Source organism: Dryobates pubescens, chromosome 17 (assembly GCF_014839835.1).
Source record: "Dryobates pubescens isolate bDryPub1 chromosome 17, bDryPub1.pri, whole genome shotgun sequence".
Taxonomy (NCBI): Eukaryota; Metazoa; Chordata; class Aves; order Piciformes; family Picidae; genus Dryobates; species Dryobates pubescens.
In genome coordinates, this window is record NC_071628.1 from 22077683 (window position 1) to 22099342 (window position 21660).

General features: G+C 40.8%; 1 protein-coding gene across 3 annotated transcripts in view; it reads right to left on the minus strand.

The window, feature by feature from the left end:
- Positions 1–21660, minus strand: part of HMG20A (high mobility group 20A) — a 38596-nt gene that overhangs the window by 12902 nt on the left and 4034 nt on the right. For all 3 annotated transcript variants that reach the window (XM_054168897.1, XM_009906993.2, XM_054168896.1), the window contains exon 2: positions 1690–1782. In XM_054168897.1, the coding sequence (XP_054024872.1) occupies positions 1690–1778 (89 nt within the window). In that variant the 5' untranslated portion in view covers positions 1779–1782. The remainder of the gene's footprint in view (positions 1–1689; positions 1783–21660) is intronic.

Consider the following 21660-nt stretch of genomic DNA (forward strand, 5'->3'; position numbering starts at 1 on the left):
AACACCGTAAGCAATTGAAATGAATGGTCTCATCTTCAACCAATAGACACCTTTCTTGATGCATTTAATGTGTTTCTCCACAAACACACTTAAAGGTTTGTGGCTGCGTATGATTTCAGACTGAACTTCATTCAACATAATCTCCTCTTGACAGATGTGGGCATTTAAAGCACAAATAGCTCCCAACAGGCTCCTGAATGGCCACTATTCTTCTATCAGAGCTGTATCAAGCTTAGTCCAAGAAAGCACAAGCTGTCTGGAGGAAAAACAAAAAGAAAAAAGCCAAGCACAGAGAAATCTTTCTGAAGGTATGTAGACAGATGAAAACGTATTTTAGGGCAACAACCCCATAGTCATTCTCACCACTGAGCTCAGTGGGTAAATTAATTTAAGATTTTGGGACTCATCTCAGATTCCAATCGCTTTTGGAGCCAGGCTAAAGATTACTTGGCCTTGCCCAGTTAGATTCATCAAAATTACTACAACAGCAGTGTATATTTCAAGTCTACTTTGTTCATATACTCAGATCTACAGCTGCTTACATGTGTGCTACTTTAAATATTCAAATTAATTGAGTCTTTTAATATAGAATACAGCCACAGAAAATTGTAATATATTAACAGAATTGTTAGTTGAATGTCAACAGGAAAACTTTAAATAGAGAGAAGAGCTTATTTTCATTACTATAACCAGCAATTGCAGCATAATTGCTGGTAAAGACACAAGCTGGAGCGATTCACGCTTGTCTTTCACGTATCTGAACGAGTTAATATGGGTAAATTTGACAGGGAGAAAGGGAACAAAGTATACACACTCCCGTGATATACGTTAAAGAAAACAGAAAAAGACACTTTCTTACAATCACTGCTGTAAAGAACATTTCAGCCCCATGCCTTACACCTTATCAGGGGAGTTTTCTAGACTACATGCCCAGGAAAAACATCAGTGTGACGTAGTCAGTCACTGATGAAAACTCATTCAACACGTGAATACCTCTTAAACATAACCCAATTTCAACACATCCCTCAGTTGTACCAGCAAGTTTGAAATCCCAAAGATATAAATCCAAATTTAGACTTCCATATTTATTTTGCAGTGCTTTACCTGCCTGCAAAGTCTGAATTTCATTGCTTGGTGCTTTACAAAAGAGAACAACAACTTCAAATATCAAGACACAGCGAGAACCCTCTATTCCTAAGAGACAACTTCTTTTGTCATTGAGACTTTTGAGAGAGACCATTGTTTCAGTCTGGAAAAGCGGAGTCAGCCTGACAAAAATGAAAGACATCAGTTTCCTGCTGGTTCTCAGAGATCAGTGAAGAATAATACATGTTTAACAGAAATAATTTATTTAGCATCAACCACTGTAGCCAACACACATCCGCCCTCTCTGCCCCCACCACAGTGTCTAAATCAGTCTTAAGGGCTAAAATCCTAGGAAAGCAAACTTCTAAAGACAAGAGACGTTAAAGAGTAGTTTATCAGTTCAAAAGTGACCTCGTCTCTCCTAAAGAGAGTCCTGTGATGTTCTATCAAGGCCAAGGGAGCATTGCAAGATTTTTTTTTTTTGTTGGATTTGTTTGCTTTTTTTCAATTACTCAGAATACCCTCTTCCCACTGAAACAGTTTCGTTGGCAAGTCTAGAGATAGTATCTACCAGCTGAAGGTTAAAAAGAAGTAGCTGCTTACCCAGTTACAGCAATTTCACTACCTTCCTTAGCTCCATCTTCGTCTGTAAAAAGAGGAGGAAGGTTGGAGCCAGCCACCAAGTTCTCCATATCTCTGGTAAAAAAAAAAAAAAAAAAGAAAAAGGAAGTTAATTATCTCTGTTTCCCTTCAGCAGCACTTCAGCTTAAACATCACAACAAACCACAGGGTTTTTTTCCTACTCCATAAACCAACTGGCCATTCACAGCTGGCTGGCCTCAGGACAGATTCTACAGGCAGCTGTGGTTACAGTCAAAGAGAAAAAAAATCATAAGTGATGTTTCAGTTCAGAGTTTCCCTCCTGAGCCCACATCAGACTGTTGCTGGAAATCACTCTGTATTTTATCCATTGAGAGAAATGGTCATTCATCACGCTCAGCACATAGGTACATAGGTTCCTGTTCATCCTCAAGTGTACACTCTCATTACAGGGGTTTGAGTGTTCACCTCAAAAGAAAACCAAAACTAAGTCCCCTCAGAAGTTTCAAATCAAGACTGCATTTGACAATTCCTTGTCCACATTTTCACAACATATCTATGTAAGTAATTGAGTGTTACTGCTAAGTAAGAGAACACAGCAATGTCAGCTAGATTTTAGGTTTCAACTCCCATAGAGCCAGACAGAAGCAAGCAGTGTAAGGCAGAATGTAATTCCCACTCAGTACAAACTCTTCCCAAGTTAGAATTTATTATTTTTTTATTAAGTCGTAGACAGCCATGGGAATTTCATGTAAGAAATCCAAAGAATAACTACACTCATTCAGCTCCTTTCTTACTAAAATAAGAACTGTTGTATTACAGAGAAAAAAAATCCCTAACCCAAAGTCTTAAACCCACTCTACAATCATCAGTTGCAGTTTCAGCCCAATTCCGAAGGGCTGTACTAGGTAAAATTCCCTCTGTTCTGAAGTCACCTTTGATGAGCTAGCAGATATTCAGCTTGAGTACTGATATCCCTTTCAGGCAGTATACCTGGGCTTTAAGCTGTGAGGGACTGATGAGAGCTGTAAACTCATGCTGCTTTCTCCTGGATTGGTATGCTTTGCACTCAGCACAGAAATCAGTGTGATCCAAGATACATAACCCTGCTCTATGCTTTTAGTATATGTGTTTTCCCACACCCCAGTTGCACATGCACATGTTTCCTACTAACAAAAGTAAAGACAATTTCTTATATCTTAATCACCTGCAGATTGCTATCATAAGTACTACATTTGATACAAAGCCTGTGCCAACAAACCAGGGAATACTGGGCAGGGCACTGGTGAGCACTGCGAGATGTGTTCCACAGCTATACTTGGCTAAAATGGGTCAAAGGACTCAAAAGACAAAGGAACCAGGAGGCTGAGATTGTGAGTTCTGCTGTATTCATTTCACACCTCCCTTTGCACAAATAAGAATACCTACTCCCTTCAGCCACAGCTCTACACCTTCACAAGGTACTGCAGATGTTAATCTGTGGCAAGCCTCCAATTAAGCAAATGTCGTTAATGTTCATAGCTGACCAGTCAAAGGTCTCCACAAAACATGCACCATGTTAACCTAATTTCTACCACAAAGTTCACTTTGAAAGTTTCCAAAGACCACCCCTCCTATACAGAAGTGCAAGAAAGAAGAGTTTCATTTTTCAGATGACATCTACCCTTTTCTCTTTTGCTTTTCCAACTGTTGAGATCATCCTTAAGAATGCCATCATTCTGACTCCTTACCTAGGAAAAAAATTAATATTAGAGCTAAGGAGACTGCTTCTAGTTGGTACACACATTGACTTCTAGCAGAGAAACATCCTTTACTCGTGTATAAGGAATACTCAACAAGGAATGATTCCTGCTCTACCATTATAAAGCATGAATTGAGAATAGTTTGGTAGCCTCGGTCACAGAGATGTGGCAAAGCTGAAAACCACCCAGCAAAGGGCAGCCAATATGGTCTGGGGCCTAGAGCTTCTGACTTGATATTGAGGAAACAGCTTGCTCAGTCTGGCAGAGGCAGATTTCAGACTGGACACCTGCAGGGCAGCCCAACACCTGAAAAGCTTACTGAAAGGCAGCAGTGGAGTCTCGCCTCGCAGAACTAAAATGCTCAGTTACACAAAGCTGTAACTGACCTCAGCCAGTGTTGGCAATGGCCCTGCTTTGAGTGGGAGGCTGGCTAAGATGACCTCCAGATGTCCCAGGCAACAGCTGATGTTCCAAAACAGAACTCTTGTGTTATGTTTTCTTGTAAATACTGGCATCTCAGACATAAAAAGTAAGAAAGCCCAAATAATGCAGTGCTTTTAGGGGAAGTGGCAAAATACTCTGGTATCTCTTACAGAAGGAAGCACAAACAATACTTCCTTACACCATAGAACCTATATCAAGGCTGGCACTTTACATATTACAAGAACATCTGAAAACTCAACTGACTCAACGAATGAGCTCTTCACTGATGCACCAAATGCGATTTAAGCAGAGCTACTAAATATACATCATAAATAGCTTCATGCAGTTGTCAAGTAAGACAGTACTGAAGTTTTGTTTTAGGTCACATGGTCTTTTAGTTTTGTCAGTCAAAAGTCCTAAATTAGTAGGTTCAAAAAAGGATGCTTACACAATTAGACTACACCACTGCAAAGCTATTTTAACATCTGTAAGTCTATATATCAAAAGCTTTATGAATATCCATAAAAACAAAATAGTTTGTTTTTTTGTTGTCCAGGCACCTTAGGCAGCCTTCTTGGAGTCCAGGATCTCTTCTCAGTCTCATCTTAATCTTAGTACTCACACACATGCCTTAAAAGAATACATATTCCCTGCATCTGAACACCCCATACTTCTGTCTCTCACGCCCACTGTGACCTTCTCACCAGGTCCAGACTCCATGTCTGTTCGCACCTGGACCTACTCAGCAGCAGAGTCTAATCCTGCTCTCAAACTGCGGGGAGGCAGCTGGGCATTAACTGTAATAACTTACAAACAGAAAGCAAACACAGGAAGCTAGGAACACACACACTTCATACTTACTTATTTCACCCATATGATTTAGATACTAACTCATTCAGCTGATACTTGCCACACCCTACAGAACATGTAACATCAGTGAATTTACAATGGCTTCTAATCTACTCCGGAAAGCAAGAAAACAAAACAGCTCCCCAAAAGCTCACTGAGAAGGGATGGGAACCTACACAGCCTTCCAGTCACACTTCTCATGGATAACTGTCCCATGTGTTTGCTCCAAAGCCACTCTCCACTGGTTTCAATCTTACTGCAGAGCTAGATGTTCATTCTAGGGATGTAACAAAAAGGGCAAAACAAAAATCAGAGGAAAAGCACAGTAAAGAGGAAGTAATGGAATTGCTGCTTTTCAGACTGGTGCTTTGGCAGAATTCACAGGACTTGAAAGGACAGTTGGCAAGTCCCATCTAGATTTGTTCTGAACATTTGTGCAGCTTTGTCCATTTAAACTCTGGCTAAAGTGCCTAACAAGATGCATTAGACTAAATTCAATACACAAGAAACAATGTACACTTGGTTTTTTTAAAGGCTAATATATATCTGTTTTCAAAATGTATCTACCCAAAAGCAAAAATAAAACTGAAAGTGATGTTAAACTCCAAACATTTAAAAGCACTACAGTACAACACAAGTAGGCCCCACTTCCAAATAAATCTCATTCTAGCTACAGCAGCTCTGAATTCATTGTGGTGGTACACTATCAGTTCTCTTGGCTCAAAGAAGCAACCAGCTCTGCAGGAATACAGAAAAATTCATTTAGTAACTGCAGCACTGAACCAAGCGCTTGAAGAACCAGCATGGCCTCAACTGTATTTCCTTCACAACTTTTGCAAGGTGGAGCAAAGATGAAGACTAGAGCCCAACCCAAACTGCAATGCTAAATCTTACCACCACGTGGAGTTTCCATAGCGATTCTGTTTCCATTTTAAGCGCAATACTGCTCAGCCAGAACTGTTCTCAGAAAGCCAGCAGCAGACAACTCCCTCCTGCTCTGTTAAGGATAAGCTAACACAGTCAGTGACATATTTTTCTGACTGCCTTAGTGCCAAACACACCAGGCTCTCCCATGCACTGGTTTTACTCCCAAGTGCAGACTCCACAGGCACTTATGTGTAATGGGTTGGGGCAGATCCCCTCCCCACCACAGGCAGAAATAACGACTCAGACAAACGGATTGCAAAAAGTGATGGAAAGTTTAAAATAGGAAAACAATAAAAAACAACAATGAAAGTCTTACAGAGAACCACAAGCACCATGACAAAAGAGAGAGAGCTCAGAACATACCCAAGAACATCCCATCCCCACCTTGGGGTACACCCAACCCGCCCCAGGGCTCTTTCCTCCCCCCCCCCCAACCCAGCCTTGAGCCTGGGCAGGCCCAAGGGAGGCAGCTCACGCCATTTTACCTAGGTAGCAGCAGGGGACGAAAGAGGAAGTGAAGACCCCACATGGACATTTTATAGGGGAGCAGGGCATTATGGGAAATTGAATACCTGGTTTCCTGTGACCACCCCCTGGGCTGGGCCCACCCCTTGGGACCTCCCAGGTGTGGCCTGTGTAGTGGCATCTGGGCCAGCACCCAGCCTAAACCACCACATTATGATTTAAAGATTTTTCTTCCTTGTATTTCTTAGATCCAGCATATCAGTGGTCAGCTGTGGGACAGTTAACAACCTGACCTAAAGAGGCTAGAAAAGTTTTGGGATGTTAGCTTTGGGGTGTACTAGCCACCAGTATTTAACAGGAATTTAAAAACAAAAAGCAAAGAAAGTGTAAGGATCAAGGGGGATGAGTGCAATACACAATAAATACCAATACACAAGGAAGTAGCTAACCAAATATCTTTCCAAACTAGAATAACAACTTTTCTATAGTTTTTCCTCATCCTAACTTTTTAGGCTAAGCTATGTATTTGTAAAGTTGTTCTAGTAGTCTCTGAGCTGCATTTTGAGTAGACAGAAAGCTACCTTATGATCCTATTTCTAGTCACATCTCTATAGAAGAAAGAAAGTTTAAGGTAGTTGAAAAATCAGGGTGAGAAGAAATCCAAGACAGGGATTAGCATGACTATTGTTAATGTTACTGATGCTATAATAGGGCACCACACCTAAACACATTGGTTCTGCATAATTTAAAGCCCATGTTTATTAAGAGCCTTTTATGTATGCAATAAACAAAGAGGAAGTTTGTCACAGTAAGTCTTTTACTGAAAAAAATCAGATAATTTTACTCAGACAGCAAAGATGTCATTTTAAGTGTACAATCAAACTATTTTATCTGGCAGACCACTTCAGTGTAGCATCTTTGCATTCTTCTCTTTCAGAAGAGCCCAGAGACAGAGTAGAACAAGTTCATGGCCAGTGTTACAATGCAAGTTGCAAGGAGCTCTTCTCTAACACTGTGCCCTGCTGGCCATGGCTCTTCCCAGACTGCTTCTACAAAATGTAACTTGCTTTGCCTGCGTAAAGTGATATCCAACATCTGTGAAATAAGGCTGGATTCTACAGTGTCTGCACAGATCTGGTCATGTACTATGTCACTGTCAAGTGCAGACTGACTTCTTACTCATCCCAAAGTCATATGGAGTCTTAAGATGACCCTAAAAACTAGAAGAAAAGGGTAAAAAAGTACTTAGCAATGCTGCTTTTTCAATGACTACATTGTATCAGCTGATCTTAAGCACAAATAAAAAAGTTAAAATCCAAGACATACCAAACTATTTAACCATCCAATTACAAGGTAAGGCTAGAAATTTATTACAGTTGAACATATTTAAATATTAAGCCAGCATCAGCACTCCAATTTACAGCCTGATTATAAAACACTGCAGGATTTTGAATTACCGCATTGCCAGCTCTAGTTTTAGAAACGTTACTGCTGAGCAGAGGATTTTTCTCCCCTACTTCCCATTCCTGAAGTCTCTCACCCTTCTTTGCCAGAACAAATAGCTCCAAACCTTACCATTCAGAGGATAACACATTAAAAAAACCCAAAACAACACACCCTAAAAATCTCCTGCTACATCACAAAAGAAACACAGTATTCCTTATCTAGGCATCAGATAATGTAAATACTTTAAACTTAAGTGATAAAGAGAAAAACTCAAAGGATCATCACTTCCAGTCTGTCCACAGGTAGGCACAGCATCAGAAGGAAAATTCAAGCAAGCACATCTCCAATTAAAACCACAATGCTTTTGGAGCTGTCAGAGTAAGTTCATATTCTGTCCTGACAGCAGCATTTTCTACCATCAAGCTGGAGCAGAGGCTTATTACCCAACATCCTTGACTGCAAAAAATCAGATTTGACTTCTTCCCTAGAGGCAACTCATTAGACAAAGGTCTTTGTGACTTTAGGAAAACTGCAAGCCAAACCTAATGGGATGATGATTTTTCTGTCAGACCAGAAAGTATATACCAGAGAACAGCCAACTGCTTTTATTTTTACTTCTTGCCAGAAAAGGCAAAGAAACACAAGAGACCAAAATAAAGACTTGCCAAAAAAAACAAACCCCATCAGAGTTCCACTGCATTTCCAAGCAGCTTAAGGAAAGAAGGGAAAGATGTAAAGCTTAGTTTTATGCTTAGTTTATCTGGCTGTCTGGGACAAATGCTACTAAAGCTATTAATATGCAAACTTCAATAGCAGCTGCCAAACATCTGCAAAATGTATTTTTAAAAATAAAAGTCTTCCGTTCTATATTCTGCTCTTAAATGAATGCATTATGAAGGGGTGTATATAAGACATCCCATAATTATAAAAACCTCCTGTTTTGTGGAATTTAAGCCCTTATTCACTCATGTGAATATTCAACTCTGCAGGCAAAAGCAAGGAGAGATCTACACTGAATTCCTTCTCCCATCAAACCCATGAAAGAAATTTCACATCAGCAATAAAAAAGACTTTTAGATCCCTTAAGGGACAACAATCAGATGTGCTACCCATCTCTAGATGGTAGGGACAGGCAGCAAGAGGGAAGAGTTCTGTTCATAGATCCATTAAATGGTTTAGGTTGGAAAGGATCCTTGGAGATCATCTAGTTCAAACCCTCCTCCCATGGGCAGGGACACTAGATCAGGTTGCTCAATGCCTCATCCAGCCCAGCCTTGAACACCTCCAGGAAGCAGGCATCTACAAGCTCCCTTGGCAACCTGTTCCAATGTCTCACCACCCTCACTGAGAATTCCTTCCTAATACCTAGTCTAAATCTACCCTCTTCCAGCTCAAAGCCATTACCCCTTGTCCTGTCACTACAAGCCCCTGTAAAAAGTCCTTTCCTGGCTTTCTTGTAAGAGAAGGTCTAGCGCTCCGATCATCAAGGCTGCTAGCCAGCCCTTCAGCGCAGGTATTGAGCATCTATAGATGAACATGGTCCATTTTGTTCTGAATTCACTTTCTTAATGATGGTATCAGCTGCTATTTAACACACCACTACGGTATACAACCCTGAAAACCTAATTCAATCCTTCTGCTATAGATCTCACATGAAAAAAAAAAGTAAAACATTCAGATAACAAAAACATGCATTGAAAATCATGTGGAGAATTTTCCATTTTAATTTTCTCTAAAGGAAGTAACTGGCTTTTGTGGTTTGGTCATAAAAAGCTCCTTTGAATTTCCATTTACTACAGGCAAACTATTCTCTTCACCTGCTCTGTCATTTTAAAACATCTCTAGGATCTGAGGACCTCATTTCACAGAACAGAAGTTTGCCAATATACATGGATGCCCCATAAAAATCCCACAACCACCAAGTATGTAACGGACACAAATCATGCCTGGAACACAGACACTCCTCTGAAACCACAATAGTTCATCCAAGACTTCACCAGATCCCGTCAGTTTCTCCATCAGTAAGTAAATGGTTACTACTTATCAAAATACAAGTTCAGCTCCTCTCATGATTTATGTTAGTAAGACTCAACCGCTTCACTATTGGTGAAATGCAAACATGTAAGTGCTACGAGCAAGGCGGTTTATTAAAAAATGTAAATGAAGAGGCTGAAATTTTTCATGGTGTTTGCCCAGCTCTAACAATTGCCAGCATCACACAAGTGAAACAAGAAACCCTATTAATTAACGCTCAAAAATGACTTAGATTTAAAATACCAAATGAGTATTCCAAACCACAGAGAACCCGCCATCAGGGAATCCTGATTGTGACAGGCCAGCCAAATGAAAAGTTACAGAGTTGAGAAGGAAATAATTTGAAGAGTGGATACACCTACTAAGATTGAAAAGTTGCTTTAAAGATCTTTTAGCACTTTTCCTCTCTCTCAAAACCTTACTCATCACAACAGTTGTCAGAGGAGTGCAGCATATAACCCTAGCCTACTTCAATTCTGTGAGAGGAAACTCTAGCTGCTGCCACAGAGGAATACAGATGGGAATTTCTCATGCACAGAGCCACTAAAACAAGTCATTACTGACGATTTTACAGAACAGAAGGTTGAACACTTCAGATATGAGAGTATACTGAAAATGGATTCAGTATATGCTTAAAAGAATGACTCACCACAGGCTTCATGACCCAACACAAAAGCATCTACTCTGGCCTCAAGAGTCACAAAGACAGCATGGAACACTGGATGTTTTAAATGCACTGATACGAGTATGGGGACAAAGGTTAGAGGAAATGAAGTGTGGGAAGAGTCAATGACTCTCAGACAAAACAGACAACTAATTCTGCTTGCCTTCAGAAAAGGCTCATCTTTAGGAAAAAAATACAACATGCCAGATTCCATACATTTTTGTTCTCATTTTCTTGCTCTTGTCTTGCACTATCCCAACAAAAACCAAACAAGTTTCAGCAATTTAGAAAAAAACAAACCAAACACAATTTTTAGATAGTTGTGCAAAATAACAGGTATATCAATGTTCATTCAGATCTATCATTCCTTTCCCTTTAAAAGATAAATATAGATGATACTAGTAAATTCTAACAGCAAGAACAGTGAAGATCTGGACTGTTAGTTTCTAATCTGTTCTTGAAGCTCCTTGGTAATAAATACTTAACAGAAATTAAAGTATGGATCTGTATTGCATGAAGTGCACCGAAATCCCTTTTCAGCCAAGGCTCTTCTAATGCCCTTTAATTTGGGATTGTTTTGCACACAGAGCATCACTGACATCATTGGACAAGAATTATATAGACCTCAGAAATGAACTTGATGGAAAAACAATAAGGAAAACAAGCACAAGAGAATAGACATAAGGTTCAAGCACGTATCAAGGAATCAGTGGACACGTCTTACAAAACCTTGTCTGGATTCATTAAAAGAAAAGAAATAGAAAAAGAACTGACAGCACAAGGCTGCCAAAACATCATCTCTACTGGAGCAACAGACAGCTCCTTTGACCAGTGCTAACAAAATTTTAAAGCTGTCTGAGGACACAGATGAAATGTGTGAAAATAAAGACTATAGAAACAGACTATACCCAAAATGTGAATACAAAATTTTAGGGAAATCTGAAAAGACTGAAACTGTATGCTTTGCTAGGCACATACCACAATTCCCCTCCTTCACCACCAAAAAAGAAGGCACACAGTCATACAAAAACCCAGATTCACAACTCCACAAAAGTTATATCAACAAGAAAACTTTATATCAACAGGAAATGTAGACAATTTACAACTGTTACCTAGCCTCACCTTCATCCAAAGCCAACAGGACATTATGCTATTTAGCATAAAAAATGGAAAACAAGAGGAAAAATATGGCTGTGGTAGTCTGATTGCTCTCCAGCATTAAGTAATAAACCAGACATCCAAAATGTGTATGAGGTATGAGAAGAGGCTCACAGAAAACACATTTCTGAACATCTGTGGCATACATACTGTTATGTACTTAATTTTGCAGTTGAAGTAGGACTGAAACAAAAGAAGCCACGCAAGAAGCATTGCTAAATATCCTAGGCCGAGTGCTCAAAACAGGTGAGCATTTGCAGTATTTAATCTGATCCCAAAGCCACTTCCAGTAGCCTGAACAAACTGCTGTGAGGACAGTGGCTAGCTTCTACCCACTCCCCTGCTTAGGCTTCAATCTCTCTTTTGTGTTTATTCTGTCATATTACAGATATGTAATCGAAAGATGCCAGGGAAAACAGTGACTAAGAGCAGAGGCAGGAAATCACTGCCTAGTGCCTTGGAACCAAACAGCAAACTAGAACCTGGAAAGAGCGTGGCCAGGACAACAATCTGTTCTTACAGCTTTCCTCTTTAGATCCTGGAAACAAAGAACTGCAAATGAAAAATGTGCATAAGGTCTGCAGAGTAGAGTCCATCCACATATACAGTAAATTTAGTCCTAAAAGAATGTGAATCTTCTCAAATAGGCTGAAGACCAAACAGAGATGAACGTGAAAGCCATGTGAAACAGTCTCAAGCACTTAAATTTGAAAGGATTCCTAATTCACGTTTAGCTATAAATGTTCTGAAGGTATCTGGCATACAGATTTGTGTATTTACCATATTTAACAAACAGTAAAGATTTATACTGCTTTTACATTTCCTTTTGATGATTTCATTCCTGCAAGTAAATATGGTTCCTCTGAGCTAAAGTGTAAGTATTTCCCAACAACGCCACGAACGGGTCAAGATTCATACATAGCTGGTTTCAAGAAGGTCACACAGGAAATCTCTAACAGCTGAGAACACAATCAAGGTTCAGAAACAATCTTTAAAATGTTACCAGTCTTAACCTTTTTATTTTGGACATCTCAACTAACTGCTGGTCATTGCTTGCTTTCAGACATCTAGAAGTTGTGAGAATCTGACCGGAATACTCATGAAGAAATTCTTACCGCTGAAAGAAAAAAGAACCCAAGTCTGCACGATCCTTGCCAAAAGGTCAGTAGCACTCTGGGTTTAAATAGTGGGAAAATAGAAAACAACATTTGTATTTTCAGGAGGGCTACAACATAGATTTGACCTCAGTATAACTTCACAACCTGAAGTTCATTGTCTTGATCAGAAACAGAGACAAAACAAACCAATGGAAAACAAGCGTTTAGACAACTTGCTTTCCGTGATTTGCCAAGCCTCAACATTTTCCAACAGAAGTGAAAACAAAAGGCTGCAAATTCAGGAAACTTCTTTTCCTTGTTTACCTTTCACAACCTGTTAAAAGTGAGTACACGGATTACTTGAGGATCCATTACCATGTTTAATCATAAAGATAAGTTCAGGGGTTTTTCACTTACACAACCAGCAGTCCCTTTTCATTTACAAAAGGCTCCTCTGACAAAGCACTCATCTGTATTTTGCTCCTCTCCACATCTCCCAGAACAGCATGACATTGCTTTTCAAACCTAAGTTTTAAACACAGAAATTATTCAGCTTTTATGAAAACTTTAGCAATCATATTTAAGCTATGGAGCTCCTGAGACAAAACATTTATTACGGTAATGAAAGCTTGGCTTTCCTGGTCTTTACCAGTCTCCCAAAACAGCTAATTCCCAGCCTGGAACTCTTTCCTGACCTCTAGAAAGGGTCATCTATCTATAACTGTAGACAAAATAAATCCATGGCATTCCACATCTCCATGGTAAGCGCACTAAAAAGAATCCAGCAGGTTCAGTACAAAGCCCAGCTGAGATGTGCCTTTTGTGTTAAAATAGCTTCTTCAGAAAAAGACCTTTAAGAAAACCTTAAGTAAACCTTTAAGTAATCCTTTACCTGGCTGTCATACAGTAGCACACACTGATTCTTCATAGTTCTCAAAACAGGCTCCTCACCTCTCCTATTGCTTCCTGATAAGGAACAGCAGTTAGTCTTGTAATTCTGTGATAGCTGGGTCAATGTAAACCCCATTAGAATAAAACAGACCAGACCAGGTTGGAGGAGACCTTCAAGATCATCGCGTCCAACCTATCAACTAATCCAACACCACCTAAACAACTAACCCATGGCACCAAGCACCCCACCAAGTCTCTTCCTGAACACCTCCAGTGATGGTGACTCCGCCACCTCCCCAGGCAGCCCATTCCAATGGCCAATCACTCTCTCTGTATAGAATTTCTTCCTAATATCCAGCCTAAACCTCCCCTGGTGCAGCCTGAGACTGTGTCCTCTTGTTCTGGTGCTGGATGCCTGGGAGAAGAGACCAACTCCCACCTGGCTACAACCTCCCTTCAGGTAGTTGTAGAGAACAATAAAGTCACCCCTGAGTCTCCTCTTCTCCAGGCTAAGCAACCCCAGCTCCTTCAGTCTCTCCTCATAGGGCTTGTGTTCCAAACCCCTCACCAACTTCGTTGCCCTTCTCTGGACTCACTCCAGCAAGTCAACCTCCTTCCTAAATTGAGGGGCCCAGAACTGGGCACAGGACTCGAGGTGCAGCCTAAGCAGCGCAGTGTACAGGGGCAGAATGACCTCCCTGCGCCTGCTGGCCACACTGTTCCTGATGCAGGCCAGGATGCCATTGGCCCTCCTGGCTGCCTGGGCACACTGCAGGCTCATGTTCACCCTACCATCAACTAGCACCCCCAGGTCCCTCTCTTCCTGGCTGCTCTCCAGCCACTCTGACCCCAGCCTGTAGCTCTGCATGGGGTTGTTGTGGCCAATGTGCAGAACCTGGCACTTGGCTGTGTTCAATCTCCTGCCCTTGGCCTCTGCCCATCTGCCCAGCCTGTCGAGGTTCCTCTGCAGAGCCTCTCTACCCTCCAGCAGATCAACTCCTGCCCCCAGCTTGGTGTCATCAGCAAATTTACTGATGATGGACTCGATGCCCTCATCCAGATCATCAATAAAGATGTTAAAGAGCACAGGGCCCAGCACTGATCCTTGGGGCACACCACTAGTGACTGGCTGCCAGCTGGATGTGGCACCATTCACCACCACTCTCTGGGCTCAGCCTCCAGCCAGTTCCTAACCCATCGCAGTGTGCTCCCATCCAAGCCATGGGCTGACAGCTTGGCCAGGAGTTTGCTATGGGGGACGGTGTCAAAGGCCTTGCTCAGGTCCAGGTAGACTACATCCACAGGCCTCCCCACATCCACCAGGCAGTCACCTGATCATAGAAGGAGATGAGGTTGGTCAGGCAGGACCTGCCCTTCCTAAACCCATGCTGGCTGGGCCTGATCCCTTGGCCATCCTGTAACTGTTGTGTGATTGCACTCAAGATGACCTGTTCTATAATCTTGCCTGGCACTGAGGTCAGGCTGACAGGCCTGTAATTCCCTGGCTCATCCAACCAGCCCTTCTTGTGGATGGGCACCACGTTGGCCAGCTTCCAGTCCTCTGGAACCTCTAACACCCCAAGAGCAGGTTGCAATGTATAAAGAGTTCTGAGAGACAAGAGAGGGCTACTGCATCAGATCCTACCAGTATGTCCCATTCACAGCATAATATACCTAGGTCTTTGGTACTTAGCACGGGAAAGGCAAATAAAATAAGCTTATAATTTGAAACAATAACTTTAACAATCAAGCTGATTATGAAACACTGCTTGAAATTTCAGCTTGTAAAAAATGCATTTTTGGACATTTAGAGCTAACAGTTCAATTAACAGGAATCAGAACAATCTACTTCACACTGAAACTTTCCTCCACTCAAGTATCCATGTCTCAATCACCATGAAATTTTGCCCTTATTTGCAATGCCTTCTCAGTACCTTTCCTTACAACACCTGATAATCACACATTTTGTGATATAAAAAAATGATTAAAAAATCTGCAGATCTCAACTAGTTTTGCTAAGATCCACTCAGTAAAGCATTAACAGGCAAGTGAAATTTCTAGTCAGTATGTTAGTGACTGCTGGTTGTTCCCCCAAGAAGTACATCTCTTGTACCATTCACATCTAATGACTCAAAGACTGCTTTAGACTAGAAGGGACTGCTGGAAGTCTTGTGGTCCCAACACCCACTCAAAACCAAAATGAAGGTCACCTTTGCAACAGACATTACCATGGCAGACTGGCTGAAACTTCTGGTCATCACAGAAGTAAACTGGCAAATGCCTTCACTACTCTTTTATTGTTAGGAAGGCGACCAATACCTGAATAGATAAGAGCTGTTTATTCTCAGGACAAAGACAGGGATGAATAGAAGACAGGACGTAAAAGCAATTGAAAAAACTTCCTTACAGTCACCATAGGAATAAAGTATCAGACAGCAGCTCTTCCAGTCCTGACAAAGCTTGAGAGACAGAACAAAGAGTCAACTCTTCCCTTTACCACCAGAGATGGAAAGTTTTCAGTTATGCATCTGTTCTCTAGAAAACTCCATGAAGAGCAAGCTTCACAAGGAATCCAGGATCTTCTCTCCAATTACTGAAGCTAGAGTTGGACTTATAGCAGCTTTATACAGCCTCCACACAAGAATTCCCTCACCCTTTGTATTAAACTCAGATTTACTTTAAGCTCCAAGTACAATAGGCATTATTTACCCCAATCCAAACCACGGCAATCACATTGTGAAAAAAACAACGGCAAACTGCCATTTCAGAGAGGAGTTAGGTGAGGCTTACTACAGAGAGCCCAACTTTCAGTGATTCTAAGTAGGTTTAATGCAGTAGCAGCTTTAAGTAGGTTTTTTCTTCAAATGAAAAGCTTAGCTCCAGGCTGCTGTGCTTGCCACTCCACTAATTAGTCTACTTGTTCAATATAGTCTGTCCTTCCAGCGGAGGACACAGCATAATGAACTGCATACATTCTCACAAGATTACGGGAACAGACAACTGTGGGACCAAGAAGATACTGTAAGAACAAGCTCTTCTTTGGATACAAGCAAAAGGTAAGTTCTCATGTCCACCTTCACCACGGATATACTATTATTTGCATCACAATAGGGGTTTCACTGAGAAAAGAAATGGACTCTACACTCTATCATCAAGAAATGAACAGACGTGCTGTGCCAAACCTAGATTAATGTTCACAGACACTTGTGCTGCTAGTAGCACACAGCCATCTTCACAGCAATATGCAAGCCCTACCTGAATCCCCAAATGTTTCCTCCTTAAGGCAAGTATGGCAGCTCAGATTTCAGAGTGCCTGTTGCCACCAGTGAGGCCAAGAGCTCTTACGTTTGAGGGTAAGCCTATCTGCACGAGAGAAAGACTGCAAAAATGAGAGATGGAGACAAATGAAAAAATTGCCACTTGATACCTTCAACAATCACCTGTTTGAACATGCTGCAGCCTCAATGTGGTCATTCAATTCTAAAATGAAGACTAGAAGCACATTAGCTTCAGCTAGGGATTGCAAAGACAACATCACTTAGAGACTAATTCATTTTTACAGTGAGAACCGACACTTGATGCCTTAATTTACCACTATAGCTTAAAAAAAAAAAAGAGATCTTATCAACCTCTCTGTAACCTCTCAGCAATGAAATTCCTTTCAGCTCTATGCCCTTCTTTCCCCATCACAATCTCCTTATAGGCTTCAACAAGGCTCCCACAGTCTCTGAAGTACTGAAAAGTAGTTATAAAACTATGGTCTGTCACTGCAGTATTTAACCACAATACACTTGCAACTCCTCCTATACATTTAACATACAAAAAGCAACTGATTTGTTGTTTCTTCAAATAAACTATCATTCTAATTCCTCGTCAGCTTTTGCTGTAGTACTGTCTAGCTTCTTTCAGCTAGTTAATCTGCCTTTCATTTATCTTGTAAGCATTAAGTTATTCAGCAGTAGAAGTCACAGCTAACATCAGGAAACTTGTTTCTCTAATCTGCAAAAACCTCCAAATTGCTCAAATCTCTGTATTTTTAATTACAATGGTATAAAAATGTTAACATGCATGTCCAGAACGAGAAACAGGAGCCTCAATAGCGGAAGCATGGCAGATACATTTCTTGTTGTAAACTGACAACTCCTTTGAGTAACATTTATCTGCACATGCTAGACTAGTGTACCTTTTTCATGACAACTTGCAGTGAATATACTGCTGCAAGGTTGTGGGATCCCAACCCTGCCTTGTCACTTGCCCAGCCTTCTGTTGATCAGTCATCACTGATCCAGTCACACAAGCTGTATGAAAAAAAATATGCAGTAGAGAGATACCAGTGAGCTCCTGCATTTATAGAGCATTCTTGAAATTCTCCATTAAAAGTCAATTCTAGACACTTCTCAGACAATCTTACTGACCTCAGACTTGAGAATAAAGAACTGTGCATCAACAAAAGACGTTCTTCTAAACATAGTTTTCTGAAGTCCCTAAACAGACACTGATGAAATCTGAATTTATTGGCAATTTTTAAAAGTTCCTAGCCTTTGCTCTGTATTTGAGGTCTCATCTCTTCACACTCTTCCTCACTACACAAATTTCAACCCTTTGGGTATCCTTATTTGCATATTAATACTTACAATAGTCTTCCCCACAGCAGCAATGCAAGAACAAACTTGAAGAACGTGCTGGAAAGTTTCTTGTGATTTGTTATTTTCTGCATGCTTTGCAAGCCCTCCTGATAAATGTCTTCTCTGCAATTCCCTTGAGAAATACTTTGTTGAATTGGCACTGAGACAGAACGTATGTTTTTTAAATTGGCAATAAAATTATGCAAGTTGCTTACAAAAAAAAAAAACCAAACCCAAACATATAAATAATTTTCCTACAGAGAAAATGCAACTGAGCCATTTCTAACAAAGTTCACCCTTTTTTCATACTTGTAATGAGTTTTAAGTTTTTATAACATGAAGATGATATTAACAAAAAAGGTTTCTCAAGGAAAATATCTTTGATATTAGGATGATCTTCCTATCACTACTCATCCAAAACAATACACGTGAAGTCCCCCAGGCTAAATTTAACATGCAGTTATTAGTTCTATAGCTTTTTATATCCAAACAAACAGATGAACATCAAATCTAATTTTATGCAAGATTTTTGTACTTTGAGGGCAGTTTCCTTGGCTAGAACTGAACAAACTTATTTCCTGCCTGTAAAGCCGCAGTATATCCACATACACAGGCTGGAGGGGGTGACTGTGATCACCCAAACTGACCCACTTAGCATCAGCCACCTACCCTCTGTAAAAAGAAACACAAAGAGGAATTCAACGCCACAAAATGGTTCCCCAGCCACCTTTTAAGGATCAAAAGCAGAAGCAGCATCACTGTAGCAGCCATCCCACCTGGCAGCAACACATGTAATGAACGTATACAACTTTCTAATGCAGCAGTCGCTTAGGGTTTTCTGTACTTTCACAGGCTAGACACTATAAACTAAGAGCCTACCTCAATAAATTCTAATTCAGTTGTTACTTGACAAATGTTGAACTTCTTTAAGGTACACATCTGCAGCACCCACATTCATTTTCAGGACTGAAAATAATACCTTTAACTTGTTTTCAGACTGATCTTTCTCCAGTGTGCTAGCAACCCTTCCTAGATTCCAGAAATAGCTGTAGCAGTGCCAGCTGCAGAAGACCTGTATTTCTGCCTTGTCTGTTCCACCCCTCTCACACCTCAAGCTTCGCTGCTCAAGGCTTCACTGAAAGCTAATGGTCATAGCTGGATTACTCACTCACCTTCAACAACTCATATTACTGCTTCCAAAGAGGCCTTCCCCACCCTCAACTTGTCCCAAGGTATACTACTTTAAATGTGACCCAATCTAAAATCTGGTTTGCTCGAGTACAGCATTTAAAACCAAAAAGCTACATCACTTGTAAACCACAACTCTTAAAAGTTGTCAAATTACCTTTCCCCAAGCAATTGAGAAGTTCCAAATGGATGTCATTTTGTTTCAAGACATTACATCTCAGAAAGCAGGATGAATCAGGCACCATTTATGACTTTAAGTTGACATTTAAAAAGTCAGGGATAAAACTGATATGATTCAGGAGTTTTTCTGCATTTTTTCCATACCCAGTTTAAAAGAAATATGATTTGCAATGGGACAGAGATTGGAGTCAATACAGCTGACCAATATGATCGAGTATTGTTCCTTTATTGTTGCAGTATTGGAGGACTATAGTGCGAGCATAGCGAGTACAGCACAGTAGTGTAAAGCAAAGAAGAAGATGGGAAAGGAAAGGAAAGTGCGTAGCAAGGGAACTTCTACAACTTATATAAGCTCAGAGAGCCTCGTTGGCATAGCTTCATTACTTCCCACGAGTGACCACACATCACACTATTATAGATTATCGGTCCAACCACTAACGACACGCAAGGTTGTTGATGCAGGTGCGTGTCCTGTTGTCCCAAGATAACTTTCTGTGTTTATAGCTACCAGTGTCCTGCTTTAGCTACATGCTGCAGGCACAGCACTGTTTTGCTACACTGCTAGCTGGCTCTGCACTTATGCTGAGCATGGCCTACCACCATGTCAGGCTCTAGGCCTGCAATGCCAGATTGCTCACACTGTTCGTCACTGGCATTGCCACAGATTTGTGCTTCCACATTTCAATTACGTGTTTGGGGTTAGTGAAGAGGTTATGGAGCCCTGATAATGTCACAGTGATTTATACACTGACAGCTGATGAAGCAGAATGGGAAAGTGGCAAAACATCAGGGTCATTAAGTTGAACATCAGATGAACAGTTCTCAGGCCTCTTATTGTGCCCAGATTTAAGGATAGGTTACAGAGTCAGGAAGGTCTTGCTCTCTTCTTTCTCCCCTGGTAATGGTCATGTCCATGGCTTACTGGACTTCCCACAGATCTGCTCTAAATCCCTAGTTCTTCCCTTTGGGAGAATGGCAGGGTAGAGGGGAATCCAGGTATCTTCAACCAGCTCAAATATATAGTTGAAAGGACTCAGAAGGCTCAAATATATACCAGAGCTTTCTTACAAAAAGAATGCGCATAGAAACTCACAAATTCACATGTGGCGCATGGTCTTAAGCTACATGAGCCACCCCCAATCACCAAAGATAGCTTCCTGGACTCATTCTACTAGTAGTGAGTTGTAGTGTTCAGATTACATCAAGAGAAGCATTCAGAAAAGTCATCTGCCTGCATGAAGAGAAGCCAAGAGCTACAAGGTGCAGACAATAGCTCTCCACTAACTAAGGCAATACTTTTATGGCAGCCTAAGCCTATTGAGCTACTAACTACTCATACAGCATCATCTTGAGCCTGGCACCTCTGCTGACCAGACAAGTCATGTATTTCATCATGCTAAAGAAACAGAACTGCTTATAGTTTGTTTAGTAAATTAGTTTATGCCAGATTGAGGTGTGAAATGGTTCAGCAAAAGATCCAGCGAGCATCACAACTGGCAGAAGACAAAGGGATGCTGTTAGCGCAGCCAAGAGTTAACAACTTACATTTCCACAATCCTACAGGCTGAGATTGAGCTCTCTCACTGGAAGTCTGGTGTCAGAAATGAGGAATGTTTGAAACTATTCCAGTAACTGAAGGCCCCAAAATAGTCATAAGTGGGAGGAAACATGATTATCAGAAAAAAAATAAATAAATTAGGATTATCTCAACCTGACTAAGCATCCTCAGGTTTTTCATCTTCCCAATCTAAAGCTAAGCATTTATTTTCTTCATGAAAGCTGAGACTCGTTTCCATAAGTCTGGAAACAGATCTTGAATTCCACAAATTGTGATTTATTTGTTCTAAGACAGGATATTTATTGCACTAGGTTGTCATATTTTATAGGAATTGCAGCAAATATAGTTTCTTATCTTAATTGAAGTCAGCAGAAGAGCAGTTGGTCTGTTCTGTCATGCTTCCCACAATATCGAAACAGTGAGGATTTAGGCAAATGCTGGTTATCTTGATTTCATTTTGGCATGACATGAGTCAGTACATGCAGCATGCACCCAAAATCTGTTCCACACAAGGCTTTTATGGTTCCCTGTGGTAGTAACTGACTGGATGGCAGGACTGAGGAAAAACTGCTATGTCATGGCTTTTATACAACCACGTTGCTAACCAGGCACGTGAAGGACAACTTTCTCCTCTGGTTATTACCCAGTTTTGCATTGGTGAAGTTCAAACTCCCAATTGAAACAGTGACACTTCTAATGCTCCACTGACTCCACTAAGTTTTCTACA